General features: G+C 43.0%; 1 protein-coding gene across 2 annotated transcripts; it reads right to left on the reverse strand.

Moving 5' to 3' along the window:
* Positions 1–247: 247 nt before the first annotated feature.
* Positions 248–21,860, reverse strand: lmtk3 (lemur tyrosine kinase 3). 2 transcript variants are annotated; one of them, XM_040029899.1, is made up of 16 exons: positions 21,257–21,860; positions 18,881–19,014; positions 18,331–18,478; positions 16,893–16,966; positions 16,601–16,719; positions 14,939–15,026; positions 13,975–14,123; positions 13,803–13,887; positions 13,594–13,715; positions 12,509–12,658; positions 6,168–12,414; positions 5,914–6,077; positions 5,475–5,608; positions 4,729–5,063; positions 4,565–4,649; positions 248–1,640 (listed from the first exon to the last, which is right to left on the reverse strand). In XM_040029899.1, the coding sequence occupies exons 1-16, from the start codon at positions 21,345–21,347 to the stop codon at positions 1,513–1,515; spliced, it is 8,253 nt and encodes a 2,750-aa protein (XP_039885833.1). In that variant the 5' UTR covers positions 21,348–21,860; the 3' UTR covers positions 248–1,512. The 2 variants fall into 2 exon arrangements, with proteins under 2 accessions (XP_039885833.1, XP_039885832.1); XM_040029898.1 differs by having other exon boundaries at positions 18,866–19,014.
* Between the last annotated feature and the right edge of the window lie 99 nt (positions 21,861–21,959).

Here is a 21,959-nt window from a genome sequence, read left to right on the forward strand (position 1 = left end):
ATGGAGTTGGGGTCATGGCTGTGCTGGCTGACATGTTTTCCCAGCACAGACAGCTGGAGCAATCCATCTAAATTTTCACTAACTGTATCTGTGATGTTACAGATACACTCATATCCAAGCATGTATCTGGATATGAGTCCATCTTTTCTTGGTCATGAATGAAATAAAAGCAATAATCGAGCTTATTTATATGACACAGTTCAAATGAGAGGTTCACATTTCATAGTTTTTATTTCCCCCTTGTTTATACATTGCCCCCTGAAAACCATTCTTTAAACAATACAAGTTTAAACCAACATTTAAACAGACTAAACAAATTGACTAGTTGGATCTCGACTGCATGATGGACTGTTATTAGTAGAAAATGGAATAAATTAACAGATACACAAACAAATGGGAGTTATTTACTAATGAAAGGCTTCAATTTTTCATGCTAAGCTACATTAACTGTCATTAATTAAGATAAAAGAATGACGAGACAGCTAAAAATTCATAGACATCGGAAAATAATGAAACATTACAGGACGTTGTTCCATACATATTGGCATATATTAACAAGTAAAATTATACAAAATACTTTTTTTTGTTTAGCAATTAAGACGTTTGGGAAAATATTTTGATTTATTTGTTATGAAGATCTTGGAGAAGTTATAGATCTAGATGCATTTCTGTCCCAAACAAATTATAGCTAAGTTCATATATGCAATTGCACCAACGCAAATAAATACATAACTTAATAGATTAAATAAATAATTAAGATATTGCATGGAAACTCACTTTACATAAATAAGTAAAATAACATAGAAATAAATATAGAAATTAAAGCTTTTCAGAAATAAAAGTAAAAATAAACTGCTTGTTTCATTTTTCGTGCAGTCTAAGAATACATCTAAAAGTAAACAGCTCTAAAATGATACTGTATACACTTGTATTATGATGTTTGTACAAATGCTGAGGAGTATTGTCAAATACAGGAGTCAAGCAATTTCTGTTTCAAACTGCTGCCTACAAGAACAACTGACTGACTGCAATGAAAAATGTCCTTAATAAAGAGAGGATCGGGATCCAAGCGTTTACATAGACAGACGAATGACTAAAGAAAGTGCATTCCCCGCACTCCCAGGGCAAAACAAAACAAAGCAGAAAAAGAGAAGGTAAGCTGGTACACAGCAAGACTCCCACTGCATAGCTGTCGAATCTGTTTCAGATTTTACAAAGCTCCCGGCTCCTCTTCGCCTAGCATATGCTGCCTTTTCCAAAGATTTCTGCAGCCAAAGGCTATGTATAATCTCTGTAAACAGTGGCAGGCCGGAGCTCAGCAACCCCCAGTCGTACAAAATCCCGTCACTAGTAAAACCTGGAATGTTTCCAGCTTTTAGAATCGAAGTCTCTTCTTTCAGTTGCCTCTTCAATAAAAAAATATCCTCTGGGCGAATGGCTGGTTGTTGGGTTAATTCACGGGCCAGTCCGAGAGGGTTGAGCTCTAAAATGTTTCCAGGATGATGTGCAACATCACACCAGGTGTGGGTCGTCAGCCGGGCTGACAGTGAAGCGCGATGAAGTCACTGAATTTACCCCGACAGGCGACCTTGGTTTGACTGATAAATCCTCTTTCCTTTTCGATTCTTTGCTTTTTGGCCCTAAAAGAGACAAAAAACAACATTAGCATCACGACTGTGCTGGTATTAAAACCAGAACCAGGCATATGTATGGAACCCCAAAGGGACAGGATGTTCCCAGACAATAAGCATGTGTTTGAGGGTAAGGGAAAGTTAAAGGAAAGTCTTTTTATTGGAATTAAACCAAAACATTAACCCGGTTCACAATCACAACTGAAACAATTACTGATCGTTTGTTAGCTCCATTGCACAACAAATCAGAATCCACTAAGAAGTCAAAGAAGTTTGCAAACTGTCAAACTTGGAGGACTAGAACTACCTAATTCTGCCATAAAAAGCAATGAAAATATATAAAAGGATCAGTGTGTCATAGCACTGAGCATGTTATATCAGCATGATGGTTAATAGGCATCCCCGGCCCTTCCAACAGGACCACTCCCTCCATCATCACAACTAATAAGATCCTCATTATCATCATCATCTAACAGGATACAAGCGATATGAAGCATGTCTGACAAAGCGATGTTTCAAGCTACCACTTCGTTTATTCTCAAGAGGTGGTGCTGGTCGTCTACCAATCAAGGATCAATCCCTGGCTCCTCTTGTGCCATGTGTCAAAGCATCCTTGGACAAGACACTGAACCCTGAGTTGCCCCCAGTGCATTGATGTGAGTGTGTGAATGTATAAGGTATAAACAGGCTGTTTGAATGAGACTTGCTTTGAGTGCTCAAACGTGAGTAGAAGGTGCTCGAAGTACCAATCCATTTACCACCAAGTTCTGTCTTTGTCGTTTTGTGCATCAACTTTGAGAATCTGATATTATCAATATCATTCAGTACATCAGGGCGAGCTTTACCTGCTTGAAGGTTATGCTGAGAAAAAGTACCTGTAAAATTACCAGTGTGACCTTGAGGAGAAGAATGATGATCCATCTGTGACTGGGACACATGTTTACTCACTTATAAGATGCACAAGAAAAAAACAGTACCAAGCACAGGGGAGAAAATCAGCTGATAATCTATATCTTAATAGATATAGATTATCAGTCAACAACCACACTGAGGCGACACAGTCTTAGCTTAAAATAACTCAAAAGTAACACGGACCTCTTTCAAAACTTTGAAGTCTTGAAAGGCCTGAAAGATCATTAAGGAATCTAATTTTGCCTTTTCTGTATGTGACACAACTCGAAAGGAAACTCTGAGCCCCAACTTTCATTAGTCTGTGAAAAAGGGTGCATGAGATGGAGAGTGGAAAGTAGCGAGAGCAGCTGAAAATGTGCAGAGAAACATGACTCGGGCTTGCATTGTTGAGCGCGGGATTAACATCCCTGCTCAGTTCAACATGTCACAGCATCCCGGGACATAATTATAGAAGATTAACTCTGGCTCCATATTTGCAGAGGAGAGGGCTGAACTGAGGTTTTCCATTTTAGCTGGGAATGTGCTAGTGGCGGTCACATTTTGTTACATCATTAGGCAGCTCAAGGAGGAGACTGAATCCCTGTGTAAGAAGCAGCAGACATTGATGCACGTAGAGTCCAACAAGCCAGCAGTTATGGTAACAGCTGTGTGGTGCAGCGCTGCACTGACAGCTAACATCAGCATCGGTAATTATTCGTTTTGTATTTTCTCTTTAGCTTTCATTTTATGTCGTTTAGAGTTTTTTTTTTTTTTTGCCAGAGTGAGCTTGCTTGTTTAAGTTTAGTTTTTATTAGTTCCAGCATTAGTTTTAGTCTTTCTTCTTCTTCTTCTTCTTCTTATTATTGTATTTATACCAAATTCCAGAGGCAAGATTTAGGAAAGTCAGTACAGATAATACAATATAAATATTTTTTGAAAGCAGCTTACAAAAAAGCCTCACCAAGGCAGTGTGTAATAACAAACTTTGCCAAAGTGACAAATGGCAAAATTAAGACTATTTCCTCTATAATTTTTTTAAATTTAGTTAGTTTTCCAAGTTCACAAAATTGTTTGACTTAATTGTTTTTTTTTTCATATCTAGTTCCAGTTTTTATCTTTAGGTTTAGTTAGCTATAATAAACTTGACCAGCATAAGCAACAAACACCCTACAGAACAGCTGAGGCTTTTTATAATTATTCAGTCATCGAATTAAAATTAATTCATTCATTCATTTAAAGAAATAAACATTTTCTGGGAACACAAATGTGAGTATGAACAGAGGCTCACATTTAAACTAACATTCAAAAAACTATTACTTCTTCCAGTGTTCCAGTACACTTTCCTAGGATAAGTGGTCATAATAGACCTGGGTGTGTTTGGGAGGTGATTGATTCACCTCTGAAGAAACTGACAAGCTCATATTATAAGTTGGCTCTGTGTTGAACACATTTTATGTTTTTTACTGATTGGTTAGATGCTGCCAGCCAGCTAGATCAGAAAGCACTGCTGACACTAAGGACAACAGCAGTTGCAAACTGCAGTGCAACCAAAATTATTGTCAGTATGTGCAGTCCATTCAAAATCTGCTTTTATATCTTTGAGCAACAATAGCATACACGTTTTGTTAAATTATGTGGGAAAACTTAATGTAAGGAAAACTTTGTCATTTTAGTATTTGGGATCAGTGGCTGGTCAAAACAAGCTATAGCATAAAAAATGACTTATTTTTTGATACTTCATTTTAATACTAGGATCATCTTTTAGCCATGAATGTCCTATAACTCCTTTTACTGTCATGTAAATCCCCAATAAACTTCAGATTTATTTAAGTACCATTTGCTCTGAATAATATCTCTGGATGTACACATAGAATAGAATAGAATAGAATAGAATTCAACTTTATTGAATGTGTACATGAGTACACATTAGGCTTCAAGTGTTGCTCCTCTGACCTACAGGACAACACTGCTACTGACACAACTTAAAATTGACCTTCTTTATTCTGCATCTCGTCATGACTGAAAGAAAATTATTAACTTACCATGCAAATCCAACTTGGTGCTTTTGATAGACACCGCAGTTGGAGTTGTGGGAGTTGAATTGCTCAACTCATTAGTTGGAGTTTCCTGTTGGGATGAAAGAAATAGTCAGGTTTATTCCAAAAGAACCCGTCATAAAAAAAGTGAACGAATAAAGGAGACGTACCTGATCAAAAAGATAGATTGTGACATCATCAAAAAAGGACACATTTCTTCCTCTGTCCTTCTCTCTGTCCATTGGCTCCTTGGGTGATTTCAGCAGACTGCGGAGCCCAACACGTTTGTCCACGTCCGTTTCTGTGACTACAATCACCCTCCGGGAGCTTTCGTCCTCCTGCTCATCCTCCTCCTCCTCATCAGGGTCGCTCCCAGACGAAAGACCTCTTCGTCTTCCAATCCGGTTTCCGATGGCCCCGTCTCCAAATCCTCCTTTTCCAGTAGTGGTGAGGGGAAGACTCAGAGCAAGAGGTGGGAGGGTGAGCGAGAGGCGAGCTAGCTTTGCTATCAAAGCGAGAGCAGAAAAGAAATGTTAGAAGCAAACCTACTCACAAAGTTGATTACAAAAGCAATGAAGTAAATATCTGCCAAAGTTAGCACAAATATTCTATTTGAAGTAGAGAAAATTAAATTCTGTAAAATAAGACTGACGTATCACATCTAGATTTATTTAATCTGTTAACCTATTAGTCAGAAAATGCCCAAAATTTTTTATCTGGGAGAAGGTTTGGATCTGTGGGGTTAAAAGAAGTGGAAGCCCAAATCAAAGGAGAAGAAAACAAATAAAAAGGTTTAGAGAGGTGTACTTAGCTAAGACAGTCAAAAATTACTTGTATGCTAAATGTTTTTCAGCGATATCCCAGTATAATCAGGGATAATTGATAAGTACTTGTAAAACGTGGAAGACGCTGATACCTTTCATCGCTTGGTTTGCAGTAAGCTGAGGTAATGGGACCTCAGGTTGTTCGATCACAGTGAGTGGCTCAGCTTTAGGTTCATCAGACTCGATGGGGGGCTCAATGGCAGGGACAGCTTCCTGCTCCTCTTGACTGAAGGAAGGAAGGAAGAAAGAAAGAAAGAAAGAAAGAAAGAAAGAAAGAAAGAAAGAAAGAGGAATATTTCACCAGAATATTAATAATAAAACAACAGTTCATCTTGTCACGTCCATCTAGTTGAATTAAATCTTGTCTTTGAGTTTACTTGAACTGAAAACAGTAAAAATACAAAAAAAATAATTTGAACTCTGTGTGAATATATTTTATTGGATCTATTTCCTCCAGAAATACAGGAGGAATACAGGATGCATCGAACAGAATAATCTGAAGCCAGTGTTTTAATTCTGCAGCATCCATACCTCTCATCCTCTCTTTGTTCTTTCACAGTGACTAGATCACCGCTGCTCCCTGTGACTTCCTCCCCCCATGTCCGGAGCATGGCGGTGTCTTTAACAGTCGTCCCCCAAAGCACATTTGTCTTCACATTTTCACTGAGTGAGAACTGCAGCCTCTCCTCACACACCTGGAGCAACAAAGCAAAGCAGTAAAGAGCACGAGCAAACTCAAGGAGCACCGCTCACACGCACAGCAAACCACAAGAAATCATGCTGACCTGCATCATGAGGCCGTTCTTGGTTGTCATCTTGTTCAGAGACCGCTGGTCCTTGACATCAGAAATTTGACCCGGTGATCTCTGTCCGTCGCTCCTCTCGTCCTGAGGCGGCAGACTGTTCTGGGAATCCAGGATCGTCGGTTGTACAGATTCCAATTTGTCAGAGTCATCAGACATCTTGTCCTCCTTTAAATCCACCCTGCTACCCTCGGGTATAGAGGAGTCGCATGTCTTGCTGACTGTATGACCGTCACCACTGCTAACTTTGTGATCAGGTGCTTTCTTTAAAGACTCCAGAAGCTCCAGGTTGCCCAAGAAAAGGTCCCCCAGAGTTTCCTCTTCATCGCCAGATATGTAGCACAGTTGTTCCAGTTTTTCAAAGTCCTCCAGAGGCTCCTCATCCAAGTCCTTCCACTCAGAAATCAACAGCTGTGGGAGGTTGTTCAGGGGACCATGAGGTGCAGAAGGCATTATGGGGGATGATTTCTGGGGCAGGTTATTATGACCATCCTTGCTTTCTATGCTGGATGTCAGGTTGCTCTCATCGCTCAGTGTTATATGCACAGAGGGGAGGCTGAGATTGGCAGAGATCCCTTTACTTTGAGTTGTAGCAGGTGGCGATTCTTGCAGAGGTGTCTCTGGAACATCTGTGTTGTGTGCTGCGGAAATAAGCTGCTCTGTCTCAGTACTGGTAATAAAGTCTTCTAGATTAATGTGACTAATAAAGTCCTCTCCCTCTATGACGGATGGCGGTGGACTAGGAAAAGAGTCGTCTAAACTCTCCAGTTTATCATCTTGCATATCAAGGTCTATGCTCGGTGGAGGACTCGGAAAATCTACTGAGCTGAAATTGTCGATCTCTTGTGAATATGACTGATCTATCTCCTCCTTTGCATCAAGATCACTGGTATTAGCTGGCAGGGGCACATCTCTGTAATCCTCTTCCACTTTTATAGGGTTTATTCCTTCTTCTATGTATTGCCTGGCAAAACACGGTCTCGTTTCTGCTTCCGAATTGAAGCCCAATTTAAAATTTTCCAGTTCTGAAAACATCACATGAGGAGCTTCGGCGATGCAGATGGTTATATCTGAGCTTTTGGTTTCCAAAGTGTGGCTGAAACAGTTTTCTAAATTGGAGCCTGCCTCTCTGTCAGCGTGCACAGCCGACATCGCCTCCTCCACTCTGTTACAGAGTTGATTCTGGGGCCATGTGTTAAAATCTTGATTTTGTGCCGTCTCTGTGGAGTCTAGCCGACCCTCCCTGTCCCTGGCTGCCTCTGTGCATGATGCATTCTGTCTCTGTCCTTCCTCCAAGGTCTCTTCCTCTGGTATTTCTATATTCTCTACTTCCACATGCAAAATGTCACTTTTTATGTCTTTCTTAATGCTGTCAATTTCCCCCAGGTTCTCAATGTTTTCCTCTTGCTGTATGTCTGCTATCGTCTGTTGGCTTTCTCTGTCTTTTGTGTCCCACATTTCCTTAATGCAAAGATTGCCGCTTAGCCCTTGGGTTTCATTGTTCCAAGTTTCCTCACAGCCCTCCAAGACAGCAGGGTGAGGTTCACTTCCTGCCAGTTCATCATTTTCTTCGGTCTCCCAATATTCCTGACCTACAACAAGCCTCTCACCCACCTCCCACGCCTTATTCCCGAACCCGGAGAAAAATTCAGATCTCAAGTCGACTCCCTGACACCTCTTCTCCGGGGAGGCCCACTGGTCATTCTCATCTGGCCACAAGCGCAAGTCCCTTAGTTGTGAAAAGCGGTAGCAGTCAAACTCGCCCCTAAGCGCCCCAGATCCTGGTCTGTCTTCATCCTCCTCCAGAGCACTCCATAACTCTTTAGCTGTCGCATTTAGACCCTCGCAGGAGTTGTTATCCACATCGTTAGCAGAGTTCATGCCACTTGCTGCTCCCCTGAGGGGTGGCTTCTCCTTCACAGCGATACTCAGCTCTGCAGCAGCCTTCTGTTCCTCTGTCTCTGCTGTGATCCCGCTCTCCTCCTCGCCATCTGAGTAGCGAAGGTTTCTCAAGCCCAGCTCATTGTGGTCCACACAGGGCCTCTCTCCACATTTCTCAGGCTCTTCAGCCCAAAGACATGTCGGACCGCTCGCTTTTGCATCAGCAGCCTTCCCATCGTCATTTGGCAGGTTTTCATCTCCAAGTATAACGCTGTTCGTTTGAATATCACAAAGTTTAGGTAATCTGGACTCGATGGTGCTGTCAACTTGGGATGGTGCTGCAGAGTCCACAGCTTCATTCCCAGACGTGGGAGAACTGAGCTGACTGAGATCGTTATCTGTCTCTGTAACATTTTTATAATCTTTGTTGTTTGGTCCAAACATGCAACTCTTTGAGTTGCTGCCAGATTTATACTCGATCAAGCTATTTGTCTCAGTGGGACTCTTGGAATATAGATTTAAGTCACTCTCTTCAAAGTCCTGGTATTTGCAGTCTGCTATCTGAGAAATTATGCCATCTGTGTAATGGCTGTCTATCATGTACCCACTGCTGTGTGAAAGCCCTTTAAGTGGCTCATCATCTAATTTTGAAAACAACTTATCAATTAAGTCCACACAGTCCTTGTTCTGTGGATCATCGCACAGCAGGGCTGACTTTTTGCTCTCGTTATGGAAAATGCCAGAATCGTCTCTCTGAGCAGATCCCAGCGCTTTGTTTAGAATATCTTTGTCATTTCCTAAATTAGGGATCGGGTAATTTTCAGGATACAGTACACCCTTGTCTTCACAACTCTCAATAGTCCTCCCTTCTCCAGTTTCCGTTGTCCTGTCTGACATGTGGGTACTATTTCTTAATGGACTCTTTTCTCCAGTCTCACCCTCCTCTTCGGTTTTCTCCTCTATCCCTGTCAGTATTCCCCGATCACCTCCTCTCCCGCTGCCAGGCCTGGAGGCAACAAGTCCATCGCTGCTGCTCCTCCTGTTCATCCCGTCACCCTCCCAGTCGCTGTCTGAGAAATATGCAGAGTCTCGATGTGGCGTTTCATTTCCCAGAGCCCGCCATCCGCCGCTTCCCAATCCTCCTCCACCTCCTCCGCCACCTCCCGTCCATGAGTCACTAGGCGTGAGGCAGTCGGCCGAGCTGGAAGTCAAAGGTGATAGGACTGAGTCGGTGGGGGTGACGAGTGAAAAATCGGAGGAAGGGTCCCAGTCTGGCGTGGTAGGAGTGGCTGCGGGAGTGGGCACCTTCTGGGCAGTGTGACGCTCGTCTTTGTGCTGAAGTGAATTTTCCGTTTCCGCTTCTGCAAAACTTTCATTAACAAGAGAATCTACGTTTTTAGAGTTCTCCAAATCAGCTGTTTTCTCAGGATCATGAGAAATCACGTCTGTTTGATCCCCCCTCAAAGGACTGTGCGTCTGTAGGTCATCTTCTGTTATCTCGCCATTGCTTATAACAGCTTCATTTGTAGTGAGTGATTGGCTCTCACGCAGGTTCACAGTGTTGACTTCCTGAACGTTCTCTGTGGATTCAGGGGGAAAGTGCTCTGGCAGATCTGTTTGCTCTCCTCTGGCAGGTAAGGCAGGGCCGTCCGAACACTCCTCCTCTTCTCTCTGAGACACGGGTGTTTGGTTATGTAGTAAACCATTTTTAGGCATGATTTCAGAAAACACAAACTCACCGGACTGGCAGTGGTCAGCATTATTTACTTGGCTGTCCGGTTTGTTTGAACCAATGTGAAGAATAGGGATGTCAGGTTTCAAGGAAACTTTGATCTCACTCTTCTTAGCACGCTTGGTCACTTGGGCATAGATGGCTTCAGTCTGTGTATCATCTTTGCCCTTGTTGGCTGCTCGTATGGAGCTTTCTGACTGGAATCTGATGGTCTGAGCTGAGTTTGGGTCAATGCAGATGGACTCATATTCAGGGGACACTGGAGTAGGGGAGTAAGATGAATCTGCTTCCTTCCTATGTGCGGCTGCATTTTGTCTCGATATGATTTCGGTCAGAAAGGTTTCTGCTGATTGGATCTCTTTCAGGAACTCCTCTCTGGTGATTTCAGTTCTCCGCGGCTCCTTCTCGGTAAAATGTATTTCAGAATCGTGCTTTTCCGTTGTGATCTCAGACAGGAGAGAGCGGGATCTCCGTATGCCTTTGGAGTAGGCTTCCTCTGCCTCAGTGTATGAGGGGAGGCCTGGGGCGCAGACATAGGGCCTCAGTCTGGATCCTGCAGGATAGAGGTATTTTACTGGATCGATTTCTGGTAGGCCTTCTATGTCCGCCTCCATATTTCCTGTGTCAATCTCTGTGAGAAAAAGATCCCTCTGGAATGACTCTTTAGTGACAGCATCCTCCTCCTCAGCTTCTGCACTGCTGACATGTTTCTCTGGTCCCCATGACTGTCCTGCTGATCCCAGCTCTGTGATCAGCGACTGGGAGCGGCGCATGCCTCTGTTGGGCAGCAGAAAGTTCCCCCATCTCTCTCCTTCTCTTTTCTCCTCCTTCTCTGCTGCATATGAGCCCTCCGACCTGGACTCACTCAACTCTGTCACACTAGATATCTCCGTCAAAAACAGATGCATGGGGGATTTCTTGGCTGCAGCGACACGTTCTGCCTGCTGCTCAGCATCTTCCTTCCAAATTGCAGGCAGGATGGTGTCAAGGCGTGACTGAGTCCTCTTCATTCCCCTGGAGAAGAGCTCTGTAGTGGCGGGGTCTGCATCTTCAGATAGACTGGAATGAGTGACAGTCGTCCCACAGCCAGGTCTCTCGGGAGACATGAAAGGAGAGTCATCCTCATCTGAGTAAGTCGGACTCGATGAAGACTGTCTGTCAATTTGGGGTTTTGTGAGCTCAGGGCGGGGTAAATTTCGATAAATAGGGCGCAAAGGGTTTTCTCGACGTACGGGAGAGTCAAAGTCTTTTGCACGCGAGTGAGAAGTCTCCTTATAAGTGTGCAGCATGCTCTCTCTATCGGACAAATCACAGGTTAGCGGGTCTCTGTTGGATCTCTGCATCTGGGGCTTATTATATCTCAAGTGAATGTCCCCTGTGTTGTAGAGGGGGCAATTCCTTTGTGGTTTGGAGTGGGGAGGAAGAGGAGGAGGACACATTTGAGGAGGTTGAGGGTAAATTGGATGGCTCGATGGGGGAAGGGAGGGCGATAGGGACGGGGAGGGGGGAAGAGTCTGTCGGGCTCGGTGAAGCCCGAGGTGATCAAAGGTAGATGGTGGGCAGGTGCTTATGTGATGGGGGTCTGTCTCAATTTTTCCGCTGATAGTGTAGTGGGGCAGTCCTCTATATCTGAGTGGAGGGGCGGGAAGAGGGCGCGAGTGAAGAGGATTGACTGATGACATGGACATAGAACGAGGCTTGGGAGGGAGGATGGGAGCTTGAGAGCTTGTGGATTTTTTATCCGCCTTACTGCTCTTTTTCTTCTCCACTTCATCATCATCATCGCCTAAATCAACTATGGAAAAGTCAGTCACTCTGCTCGAAGTGTCTCTGAATTCAGCCACGCCTGTGTTGGGCAACTGGACTTGAACCTCGCTCGATCGGACGGTCTGGAGGCCCTTTCCGCACTTGTCAGATGAACAATAAGGGACTCGCTCTTTGCCCAGCATCCCGCTGCGGATCTCCATGAGCTCCATGTCTCCAGGGCAATCTGAGCGGAAAGAGGAATGTACCTTCCCTTTGAGAGACGGCGACTTGTCTTGGGGAGTGTGCTCCTCTAGTCTGATATAGTACTCGCTGGCGAGGGATGGGCTACGGGCGCTTATCACTGGGACGACAGTAGGAGTGTCCAAAGACTGTCTATGGTTATTGTTCACAGTAGGGATTGGCTGAGGAGGAGGAAGAGGTTTGTAGCCTCGTCTGGCATGAGCCTTCTCCCAGAAATACTCAAAGTTCAAGCCTTTGCTAGTTTCGGTGACTGTCAGGATGTCATCCAGTTCAGAGGTGGATGGGGTAATACAGTTCCCCACAGGGTCCAGTAGAGGGTAGGAGTTGTCTCTGTCTTCCCTGGCGTAATCCCTCTCCCTTTGGCGCTCGTTTGCTGCAGTCTGAAAGGCAGGTGGACGGAGTAAGTCCCAGCGTCTTTCAAATGACTCCTCGCTCTCCCCTCTCCTTCCTCTTCCCTCCTCATACTCCTCGTCCTCTTCATCCTCTTCCCCAACACTCCCCCTCGCTATTCCTCGCTCAGCAGCCAAGAGGGAGGAGAGAAGGAGGAATATCTCAGCCACTGAAGGGCGCTGCGACGGAGGTAGCCAGCAGGACTGCATGATCTCATACCTGCAGACAAGGGAGAAAAACAAGAGGATCTAAGTTTGGAGAGACACAGTTTGTGCTCGGATCAATGCAGTCTAATTAGTGGATAAGTACTGACCAGTAGTCTGCATGGGAGAGCTTCAGTCTAGGCTGGGCAAGCGTGATCTGTCGCTCCCTAATGACAAAGGTCAGCACCTCTTCATCACTCAGGTGTCTGTGGGGCTGAGAGCCAAACTCAAACAGCTCCCATATCACCACCCCCAAAGACCTGAGAGGAAAAAATGAGTTGGAGAAGTGAAAAAGGGTGAATCTTCAAAAGAAATCTCTGAGGTTTGTTGTTATATAACACTTTTACTCCAACACCACCATTGCTGTGGGTGTTGGAGTAAAAGCATTTACTCCAACACCCACAGAGGTTTGACTTTCTAACCGAGGAGAATAAAAACTGTTATGTGAGTTGTTTTGTTCCATTTTTTAAGAAAAACTATGTTTTTTCAGAAAGAATAAAGAAGAATAAATACTCTTAGGTATTTTTGCTCCACTCGTGTGTTTTGTTAGGAGGTTGTTTTCTTGTTGGTTCGTTTAAAAAAAAAAGCACATGAAAGGGAAGGTTGTAATATTAGAGCTTAAAGGATTTGCTCTCATTTCTTCAGCACTCCTTCTGGCATCACCGGGCTTGGCTACAGCTTTAAGACTGCTGACAAACTGAGCTGGACTCTACTCCAGCAAATGTGAGATCATACTGCTCTTTAGTTTGGTGTTCCCACAAATCATAACACAAACAGCAGTTTTATGTAGGAACTATTTTCTTTTATGGATCCACAACAAGCTGCATTTGTATCATATTGTAATACTGTATAACTGAGACTGTAGAAAGAGCATTTCAGATTATGTTCACATAGCCGACTGTCCACGCACTCAATCCTCATTTAATCTCTGCACAGCTGTTAGGAGAAATTAGATTTTCTTTGTTGTCCATCCAGAGAGCATCATTTAAGTTGCTTTTAATCTGATTTAACCTGAGCAACGCTGATTAAAGGAATGAATGGTGGTAGGAAAAGATTTAAGAGTAGCTTAAAATTGGACCCCAGATAAAAAAACCTTTGTGTTTTCATCAATATTTTATCACCAGCCTTATCGGCTTAACTCGTTAATTCAGATCTGTTCCCAGTGGTGTTAACACAGAGCAGCTTTAAAACATACCACACATTGCTGGTCTTGGTTTGGTCCGTAACAATGAGAGATCCTCTGTACTCCTCCAGCAGCTCAGGAGCAATCCAGCGCAAAGGGATCCATAGTTTGTCTGGAGTTAGGTAATAGTCCTCCTTCATAAAGACACGCCACAGAAATTATTATGGATTTGACTGAATTGACTTTGGATTTCATTTTTCAGAGGAAAAAAAAATCCTGACCTTATAATGGTTATGTGAGAGGCCATAGTCCCCTATCCTGACAGTGAGGTCTGAGGTCAGAAGGCAGTTTCTTAAAGCCAGATCACTGCAGGGAGAAAACAAGCAGCTACCCTCAGCAGAGATCCTCACGTTTGGAGGCGTGGCAACAGTGGAAGTGAAAGCGACAACTGACCTGTGGATGTAGTTGTTTTCGTGAAGATGGAGCAGACCCGAGGTGATCTCAAAAGCCATTCTCTGAAGGGTTAAGAGGTCCCGGGTCAGCAGGTCTGGAGTCATCCCATCTGACTTACGCTGGGCTCGCAGATACCGCTTCAAGTCACCCTACGTTGTACATCACAACAAAATATGAACAGTGGATTGAAAATTATGGCTGAGTGAAGTGCATACAGAGTGTTCTTCCTTCTCCTGAAACAGAGATAAAACCTGCAGGACCATCATGTAGGCAAAGAAGATATATTTTACTTCTGCAGCAAATACCCCCCCCCCCCTTTTTTTTAGGTGTTTTACATCACAGCGCCTCAAAAGCAGCAGGGGAATTAGTAATGAGCTGGCAGCCTTTGTGTTAGTCATTTGTGCTCCTTGAAGAGCAAGGAAATAAAATGAGGACAACATAAAGGGATGAAAAATATCTGCAAGGAAAGGACAATAGGAGACTTTATCAAAGAGGGTAACTGCAGTCAGTGAGGACTCCAGTGCTGTGTGGCTCCTCTCACTGTGTTGCTGTAATTGATCTGCTTGTATCTTTGTTTGGCCTGGAAGTCTGCTCATATGGTTTTCTTAATCAGCTGGTGATTAAACCGCCCGAGAGAAGGAAAACAAATTGATTGTATCGACGCAAAACAGATTTTAGTGACAGCGGAGCATCGATAACTGTAAAAAACAATTTTGCCTCAAATTATATGAAATTAAAATAAGATGTAAAGATCTTATCGATGCAGCTCGACTGTGATTTCTCATGTGTTTCTCACTGACATCACTGATATACCATAACCAATTTGTGCACAAATTATCTAAAAAAAACCCAAGCATAGCACAACAAAAACATTGCACGCTATACTAAACTAAAAATATGCACCTTTCATTTGTGTGATTCCTATTATTAGTTCATCCGCCTCCTTTTATGTTCAGTTACTTACCAGCTGACAGAACTCCATAACCAGGAGGAAGGGGATGCTCTCACTGCACTGCCCCAAACACTGAAGGATGTTGGGATGTTTAAGGCTCCTGAATGGAAACATAAGAGGGACGCAGGAACAGACAGAAGATAGATAAATGTTTATACGCTGCCTTTAAATGCTTAACAGTGAGACTTAAAGTGAGCAAAACTTAGCTAGATGATCCTGAACACTGGAATTCAGTTCCATCTCAGACCACACAGGCTAATCAGGGCTGTCACCATTATCTACTTACATTTCTTTAAGTGACTAAAAATCTTCACATTAATTATACGAATAGTTCTATTAGTAAAATAAATCTTTTGTTCTTTTCATCACATGAATTATAAATGATTCACATCACAAATGCAAACCATGCAGAGCTAGCAGACAAGCCTTAGTGAATCTGAGTATATATGCTATAGCTGTAAGTGCACCCTTAAAAACTCAGTAGTAACACACCAATCACAGCACAAACCGATCCACAGGACCAGACACTCACATACAAACCAATGAATCCTCAATCATTCAAGCCAAAATATCACAAAACTGCACAAACACACTGAAACCGAACATAAAGTCACGTAACAAAAGACATGACTTTCACCCAAACACACCACATGATTCAGCAGGCTGTAGAACCACCTTTAGGAGCATCGACTTGAAGCAGTTTAACTTTCTGTATGACTTTATCCAGCTCTCACATTGTTGTTGAGGAATTATGACCCACACTTCTTTGCAACACTGCTTCAGCTCACTGAGTTGCATTTCAGATTTGACTTTGATTGCAACACTGACTCTTTTCTTTCTCAGATTTGCTCCTGTGCTTGGCATCAATGCACAATTTGGGACAAGTTTTAGCTGACAGATGGCCTCACATTTGACTCTACAGTGCTTTAGTATACAGAGTTCATAGTTGACTCAATGTGTGCAAGGTGCCCAAATTATTACCAATCCACCACCGTGTTTGACAGTTGGTATGAAGTGTTTGTGCTGATATGCTGCGTTTAGTTTTCTTGAAATGTGGCATTGTACATTATTCCAAGCATCTTTACTTTGGTCTTGACTACCCAAAGAACATCTTTCCAGAGATCTTGTGGTTTTTCAGATGCAATTTGCAACTTTTTAGAGAGAAGATGCTTTCTTCTGGCAATCCTTCCAAACAAGCCATAGTTTTTAAGCCTTTTTCTAATTGTACTGGCATGACCTTTAACTTCAACTGTCATGAAAATGCTAACTGAGGCTTATAGAGACTGAGATGTAACCTTGTCAGACCAAGGTCTAACCAAGGTCAGACCTTTCAGAATGTAGCATTGCGTTAACACACAACTGAATGCTCTAAACCAGTAAACCACCAAAACCTTTGATTTTATACAGTTCCTCACACTTGCTGATGATCAGTTAGTCAAGCAGTACATGGCTGCTTCTTAAGTCGAATGGAAACAGTAGTGTTACGCTTAAGTTTTCACAGGAGTCTGTGCAGTCCTGGCAAGTATAAGAGAGTCACACCTGATTCGATATCCTACATTTATTATTTCTCCATACCTGCCTCTTGTGGCTCCAGTGGTTACTGTTATGCAAATTTTACAGAATCTCACTCAAAGGCTGCAATATGGCTACCAAAATTTAAGCAGTTTCTCCCACCTGTATGGCTCAGACTCAGCCAAGAACTTCCTCTGCTCCAGAGGGCTGGCACTGACACGCAGCTCCTTCACCACAGCCTGCGAGGAGCTGCAGTCACACAGCACTTCAGCCAGAATCACCTAGAAGAGATCGATGGACAATAACATGGAAAATTCCCACAGGAAGAGACGGGTACTAAAAGAACTACTTTGAGTTAGCATCTGTAATCTGTTTGTTAGACAGAATTAAAGCAGGGGATGCTGTTTTAAAGACAATCAATGATTTGGGATGGTTATATTTCAGATTTCCTTACCTTTCCAAACCAGCCATTTCCTATCTCCTGGAGATAGTTTAAAGCGTGCCTTTTGAAGCACTGAGATTTGGGATCTACAAAAAAAACAGAAATAAAAACAGATTAGGGTCACACAGACGTCAGCAGTTGATGTTCTTTCAGATGTACAATTTATTAACAGAGCAAAAAACACTCAGATTCTGCCCTGTAGCAACACATAAATATGACATATCCACCCCAACCATGTTTTAAACATATACGAAATCATATAAAAATGTATCTAGCTGGAAAATTCAGAGTCATGGACAAAATTTTAACTCACTGAGAAATCTACTCTCGCTGTATTTTTCCCTGGTTTTCCATGTTGTGTTTTCCTGCTGTGCATGTGCAATCTGAACTGCGATGATCAATGAACATAATCTTCTGCCACTTTGATAATCAGTTGACTGCTTACGCTGTTATTCCAGGTCAAAACTTCTCTCATTCCAGCTTCTCAAATGTGAGGATTTGTTCCTTCTCATTTTACAGCAAAAATGAATAATTTCATGTTTTGGAGTGTTGATAAAGCAAAATCACAAATTTCACGACATCACCTTAAGAAACTTTAACAGATTTTTGTTCCTTTTTTTCTTGTGATTTTATAGAAACTTAATCAATAATGAAAACAATCATCAGCTCATGCCATCGTGCAGAGAGAGTTCAATGTTTCCACAATAGACTTGATTATTGTTCATGCTCATACATTCAGCTTTTTAACCTGAATTAAGCAGAGAGAAATATTTCTCTACTTTTTGAAAACTTTCATCATCAGAATCTGTACCATCAGAGTTCAAACATACAACTCAAGAAAGCTTGCTCAAAGGAAGTCAGAGTCTCTCATTATAATGTTGAGTTTGCATGGTCTCCCTGTGCCTGCGAGGGTTTTCTCCAGCTACTCTGGCATCCTTCCACAGTCTACAGTTAGGTTAATTGATGATTTTTTTAAAAGTCCAAAGGTGTGAGTGTAAGGTAGATAAAGCTCTTATATGCGTAGAATAGAACTGTGTGCACTATAAGTGTAGGCTGCAGTGTTAAGTGCTGTGAACGGTCAGTGAGACCACTAAATAGCAAAACTCATGACACTTTACTGTATAGTTTGAATACGTTTGCAGGTTATATTGCAGTGCTATATAAATAAAACTGAATTGAACCAAATACATAAACTCCACACATCCCTGCCTGTGTCCTGATTACAGCCCTGATGCAAAATTGTCACAAATCATAGTTTCCACTTCACTGAGGTTCAGTAGGGAGTCCAATCCTTCTGGTTGTGCACTCAGTTTGAGACCTTTAGTGGATCCGCATCAGTGATTCAGGCAACAGATCCTGAGGGAGTTTAGTGCAGGATTTCATCTTTATTTTGAGCGGTAGGAAGCTCAATAAGAGTTTGAGCAAAGTGAGAGGCACTTTAGGTTTTTACCTGCTCCATCCTGCAGGGAGGGGCAGCTGGGGCGGTCTCTGACTGGCAAGGTGTAGACCTCAGGGAGGGAGGGACATGACGACAGGCTGTCCTCCTGGATGGGACTGGAGCCTCCAGAGCACTCCTCCCCATCTGCGTTATCGAACTCCTGGTTGAACCACAGCGCATAAAAAAAAAATATCACTAAGTTGTAATAGCTATGAATATAAAATAAAACGTATTTTTCCACTTAATAATAAAGCTGAGTTTAGCAGTAACCACCAAGGACAGACAATGAAAAATCATTCATTCTGAACAAATGGTACTCTGTCTGCCAGCTGAACAAAAACACTAAGTCAAAATTAGACCGAGAGATGATTATTGACCCCTTCTGCTTCATTAAGTTGGAGTTACTGACTGTTCACACTTCCAAAACAAATACTTGTGCAGTTTACCAAGTCAAACACATATAAAAGCATGCAGACGAGCACAAAACGCATTAAAAAACAAACAAAAGAAGCAAAAGAAAGCAGAGAGAGGTGAATAGATCTCTTACATGTTGAAGACTTACATTGAACCCCACTCCTCCCCTCTTACAGCACAGGCAGGTGAGGAGCAGCAGAACAAAAGAGACAAGCCCCGAGCAAGAGATGAGGATGACGACGTAGGGTGGAGGAGAGAGGGATGCAGCCCTGGACTGAGAAACTGAGAGGACGACAGGAAGAAAAATACAACGGAGGACAGGTTTAATGTAGAAATTCAGGGGATTTGTGCTTCTACAAGGGGAGCAATGCTAGGTCTGAGTCAGTGAAAAAAGAAAAAAAAGAGAGACTTCACTGAAGCAGAAAGGTGTGAAATCTTGTTACATAGGTGTTGTGTTTAGCAGAAAAACCATTGGAGCGTTTTCTTAGAAGCAGGCCTGAGACACAGTGGAGAACCCCAATGGACGGTTTGCATCAGGGAGTTGGGGAGAAATAAGCAGGAAAACAAACTAAGTTGAAGATTAAAGAACACATTGTCTGAGTCAGTAAAAAGAAAATAGAGACTGGAATTAAAATTTGGGAGAGTATACCATTCCAGTAAGGAGAAAAGCTTGGGGGGAAGGGGGGAAATATCAGAAATGGCATTCCACTCAGGAAACACAGTTAAGAAGCAGGGGAGGTGGGTGGCTGGAGTTGTCATTTAGGTAAAAAAAAGGAGCGCTAACTCGGGAAGGGATCAGAAATTGGAGAAGAATTACTCAAATCAGGAAGGTTTACTACTCAGGTGAGAGAGGGAGGGGTCGGGACATTTGATTTTTGTACCTCAATGTAGTCGAGTGTGGGAAGTGAACCATCTGTAGAAAAGAAAAGGGGCAGGGCAGCGTGGTTAAATACCCTTCAGGTATTGTTTATAGGTTTCATTTCACTTCTGCAGCCAAAACATTTTATTACCATTGACAGATGACCAAAAAAGAGGAACAATGACACCTTGAAACAGTCACGAGGTGTCAAACTCACGCTTACACTGTACATGAAATGTAACCATTAATAATTAAATTACATCTTTTCTGTGTAAATAAGGCAGTCACTGCAGATATACAACTATGATCATAAGAAAAAATTAAGAGATATAATACAAAATATAATAGGGGAAAGGAGGCACATATAAACCTTGATACTGTAACTATAACTGGCAGATAAATTGCTGTTTTTTTAATATGTGCAGTCTGAAGATATCACAGTGTGATTGTCTGTGTCCCTCATAAAAATCCCAAAGTACATTCCTCAACATGGTCATGATATTGTAAACACTGCATGCATAAATGTTAAAGTACATTTAATAATTGAACAGCTTGATAAATATTGTAAGAACAGGATCAACACTCGACAAAAAAAACTAAAACATTTTTTTTTAAAAATCTAGGAAATGAAATAATATTTTGTTTCTGTGACTTCTGCACAGCACCTAATGTAGACTTTTATCAACTTTTATTTTATTTTTGTGCTCAACATAAAGTTGCAACATAGTGCAGAAGCAGCCAGAGAAAAGGTAAGTGAAGATGTGCTCAGCATATAAAACCAGCTCTGTACTGAAGTGAAAGCTGCTGTGGCCCAATCTGTGGCTAATAAAAGAAAACTGTCACTCTGGATTGCACCAAACTGATAATCCAAGAAAAGGGAAAGATAGCTAATTATTGGTCATATAAACCTCAAATCACATCTGCAGAGCAGTGGAGCATTGTAAAGTCTGAATGACCCTCTCGCCCCCCCCTCCCTCCCCCTAAAAACATGCACCAGCAGCACAAGTAGTGGCACAAATCCTGATGCACAATTCCTGAGCAGTGCTATTCTTTCATCTTTCCCTAGACAGATGTCCAGACAGACACTGCATATAAATAGGAACCCAGCACAGGGCCTTTTCCACCAGCCTCTGTGCCAACAGCTTCTATCAAAACAATACACCACAATACAATGACTGCACACATTACACAAACACAACAGTCTGCCAGCTCTCAGCGAACAAGGCATATTCAAATTTACGGCAAAAAGTAAAGATGCCAGCAGTGGTTATTGGGCTAAATAGTCTCAAGAGCCAAGTGGAGGCTATTTTTAGACTAAATATCCAGCACTGACCGACGATTTTAGCCCTGCTGTGCATACAGTACATGTTGTTTTTAAAAAAGGCATCGATGTGAGGCCCGAAATATTTTCATCATTGCATGCAAATACGGTACCCAACCCATCACCCAGTCGGCCTCGCTCCTGTTGTGATTAGGTCAGCCAGCACTAATAATTCGCATTATGTCTCAGCCTAACTGGCTGATAATGCAATATTCACCTCAGTGTGCAGAGGCCTTTTCATAAATGACTATACCACCCCCCCACCCACCCCCCAAAATCCTCTTCTCCTTTCTCCAGCATCCCTGACAGCTTTTCAAACCTCCTCCTTCTCCGACTCCGCTCACCTTCCCTCTGCGGTGCTCCGAGGGCTCTCTCCGGGCTGAAGTACGACATGATCCCCGCCAACGCTACCATCACCCAGCAGTGTGGCCGCATCGTCGCCGCGTCCGCAGCAACAACAACAACAGCATCCGAGCGCCGCTGCCGACTGTCAGCGTCGGTGTCCTCTCTCCCGTCCCCCCGCCACGGTCTGTGCCGTCTCCGGGCTCACGCTGTCTCCGTCTCCCCCTCCTCCTCTCCGCTTTCTCCTAATAATAAAGAGCGTCTCCTTGCCTTCCTTGTTGTGCTCTCCCCCTCCCCCTCCTCTTCCCCTCCGCTCTAATCCGCAATTAAACACAGTGTGTGAGATGCTCTATTGTGCATCCTCAGGCCGCCTCTCGCTGCGCATCCATTTCTGCTCTGCCTCGGTCACAAGCACCGCTGAAAACAACCATCCTCTATTTCTGACGTTATATTTATATATTTCCTACCCCTCTACCTGCTCCTCCTCCCTCCATCTCACGGTGTTGGAGGGTGTCTGTGTTTTTCTCCTCCGCCAGCCTACGTCAGCCTCGCACGGCGCGCATTGTCATGGTCCGGCTTGATCATTCACCACAGCCTCATAGTATCAAAACACACCCGTGATAATGCGCCCACAGGGGAGCAAACGAGGCGGCTTATATCGATCTCGGATTGGATTTTTAAAATCCACATAATATCACTTAAGGA

Source organism: Simochromis diagramma, unplaced genomic scaffold (assembly GCF_900408965.1).
Source record: "Simochromis diagramma unplaced genomic scaffold, fSimDia1.1 OVJJ01000361.1, whole genome shotgun sequence".
Taxonomy (NCBI): Eukaryota; Metazoa; Chordata; class Actinopteri; order Cichliformes; family Cichlidae; genus Simochromis; species Simochromis diagramma.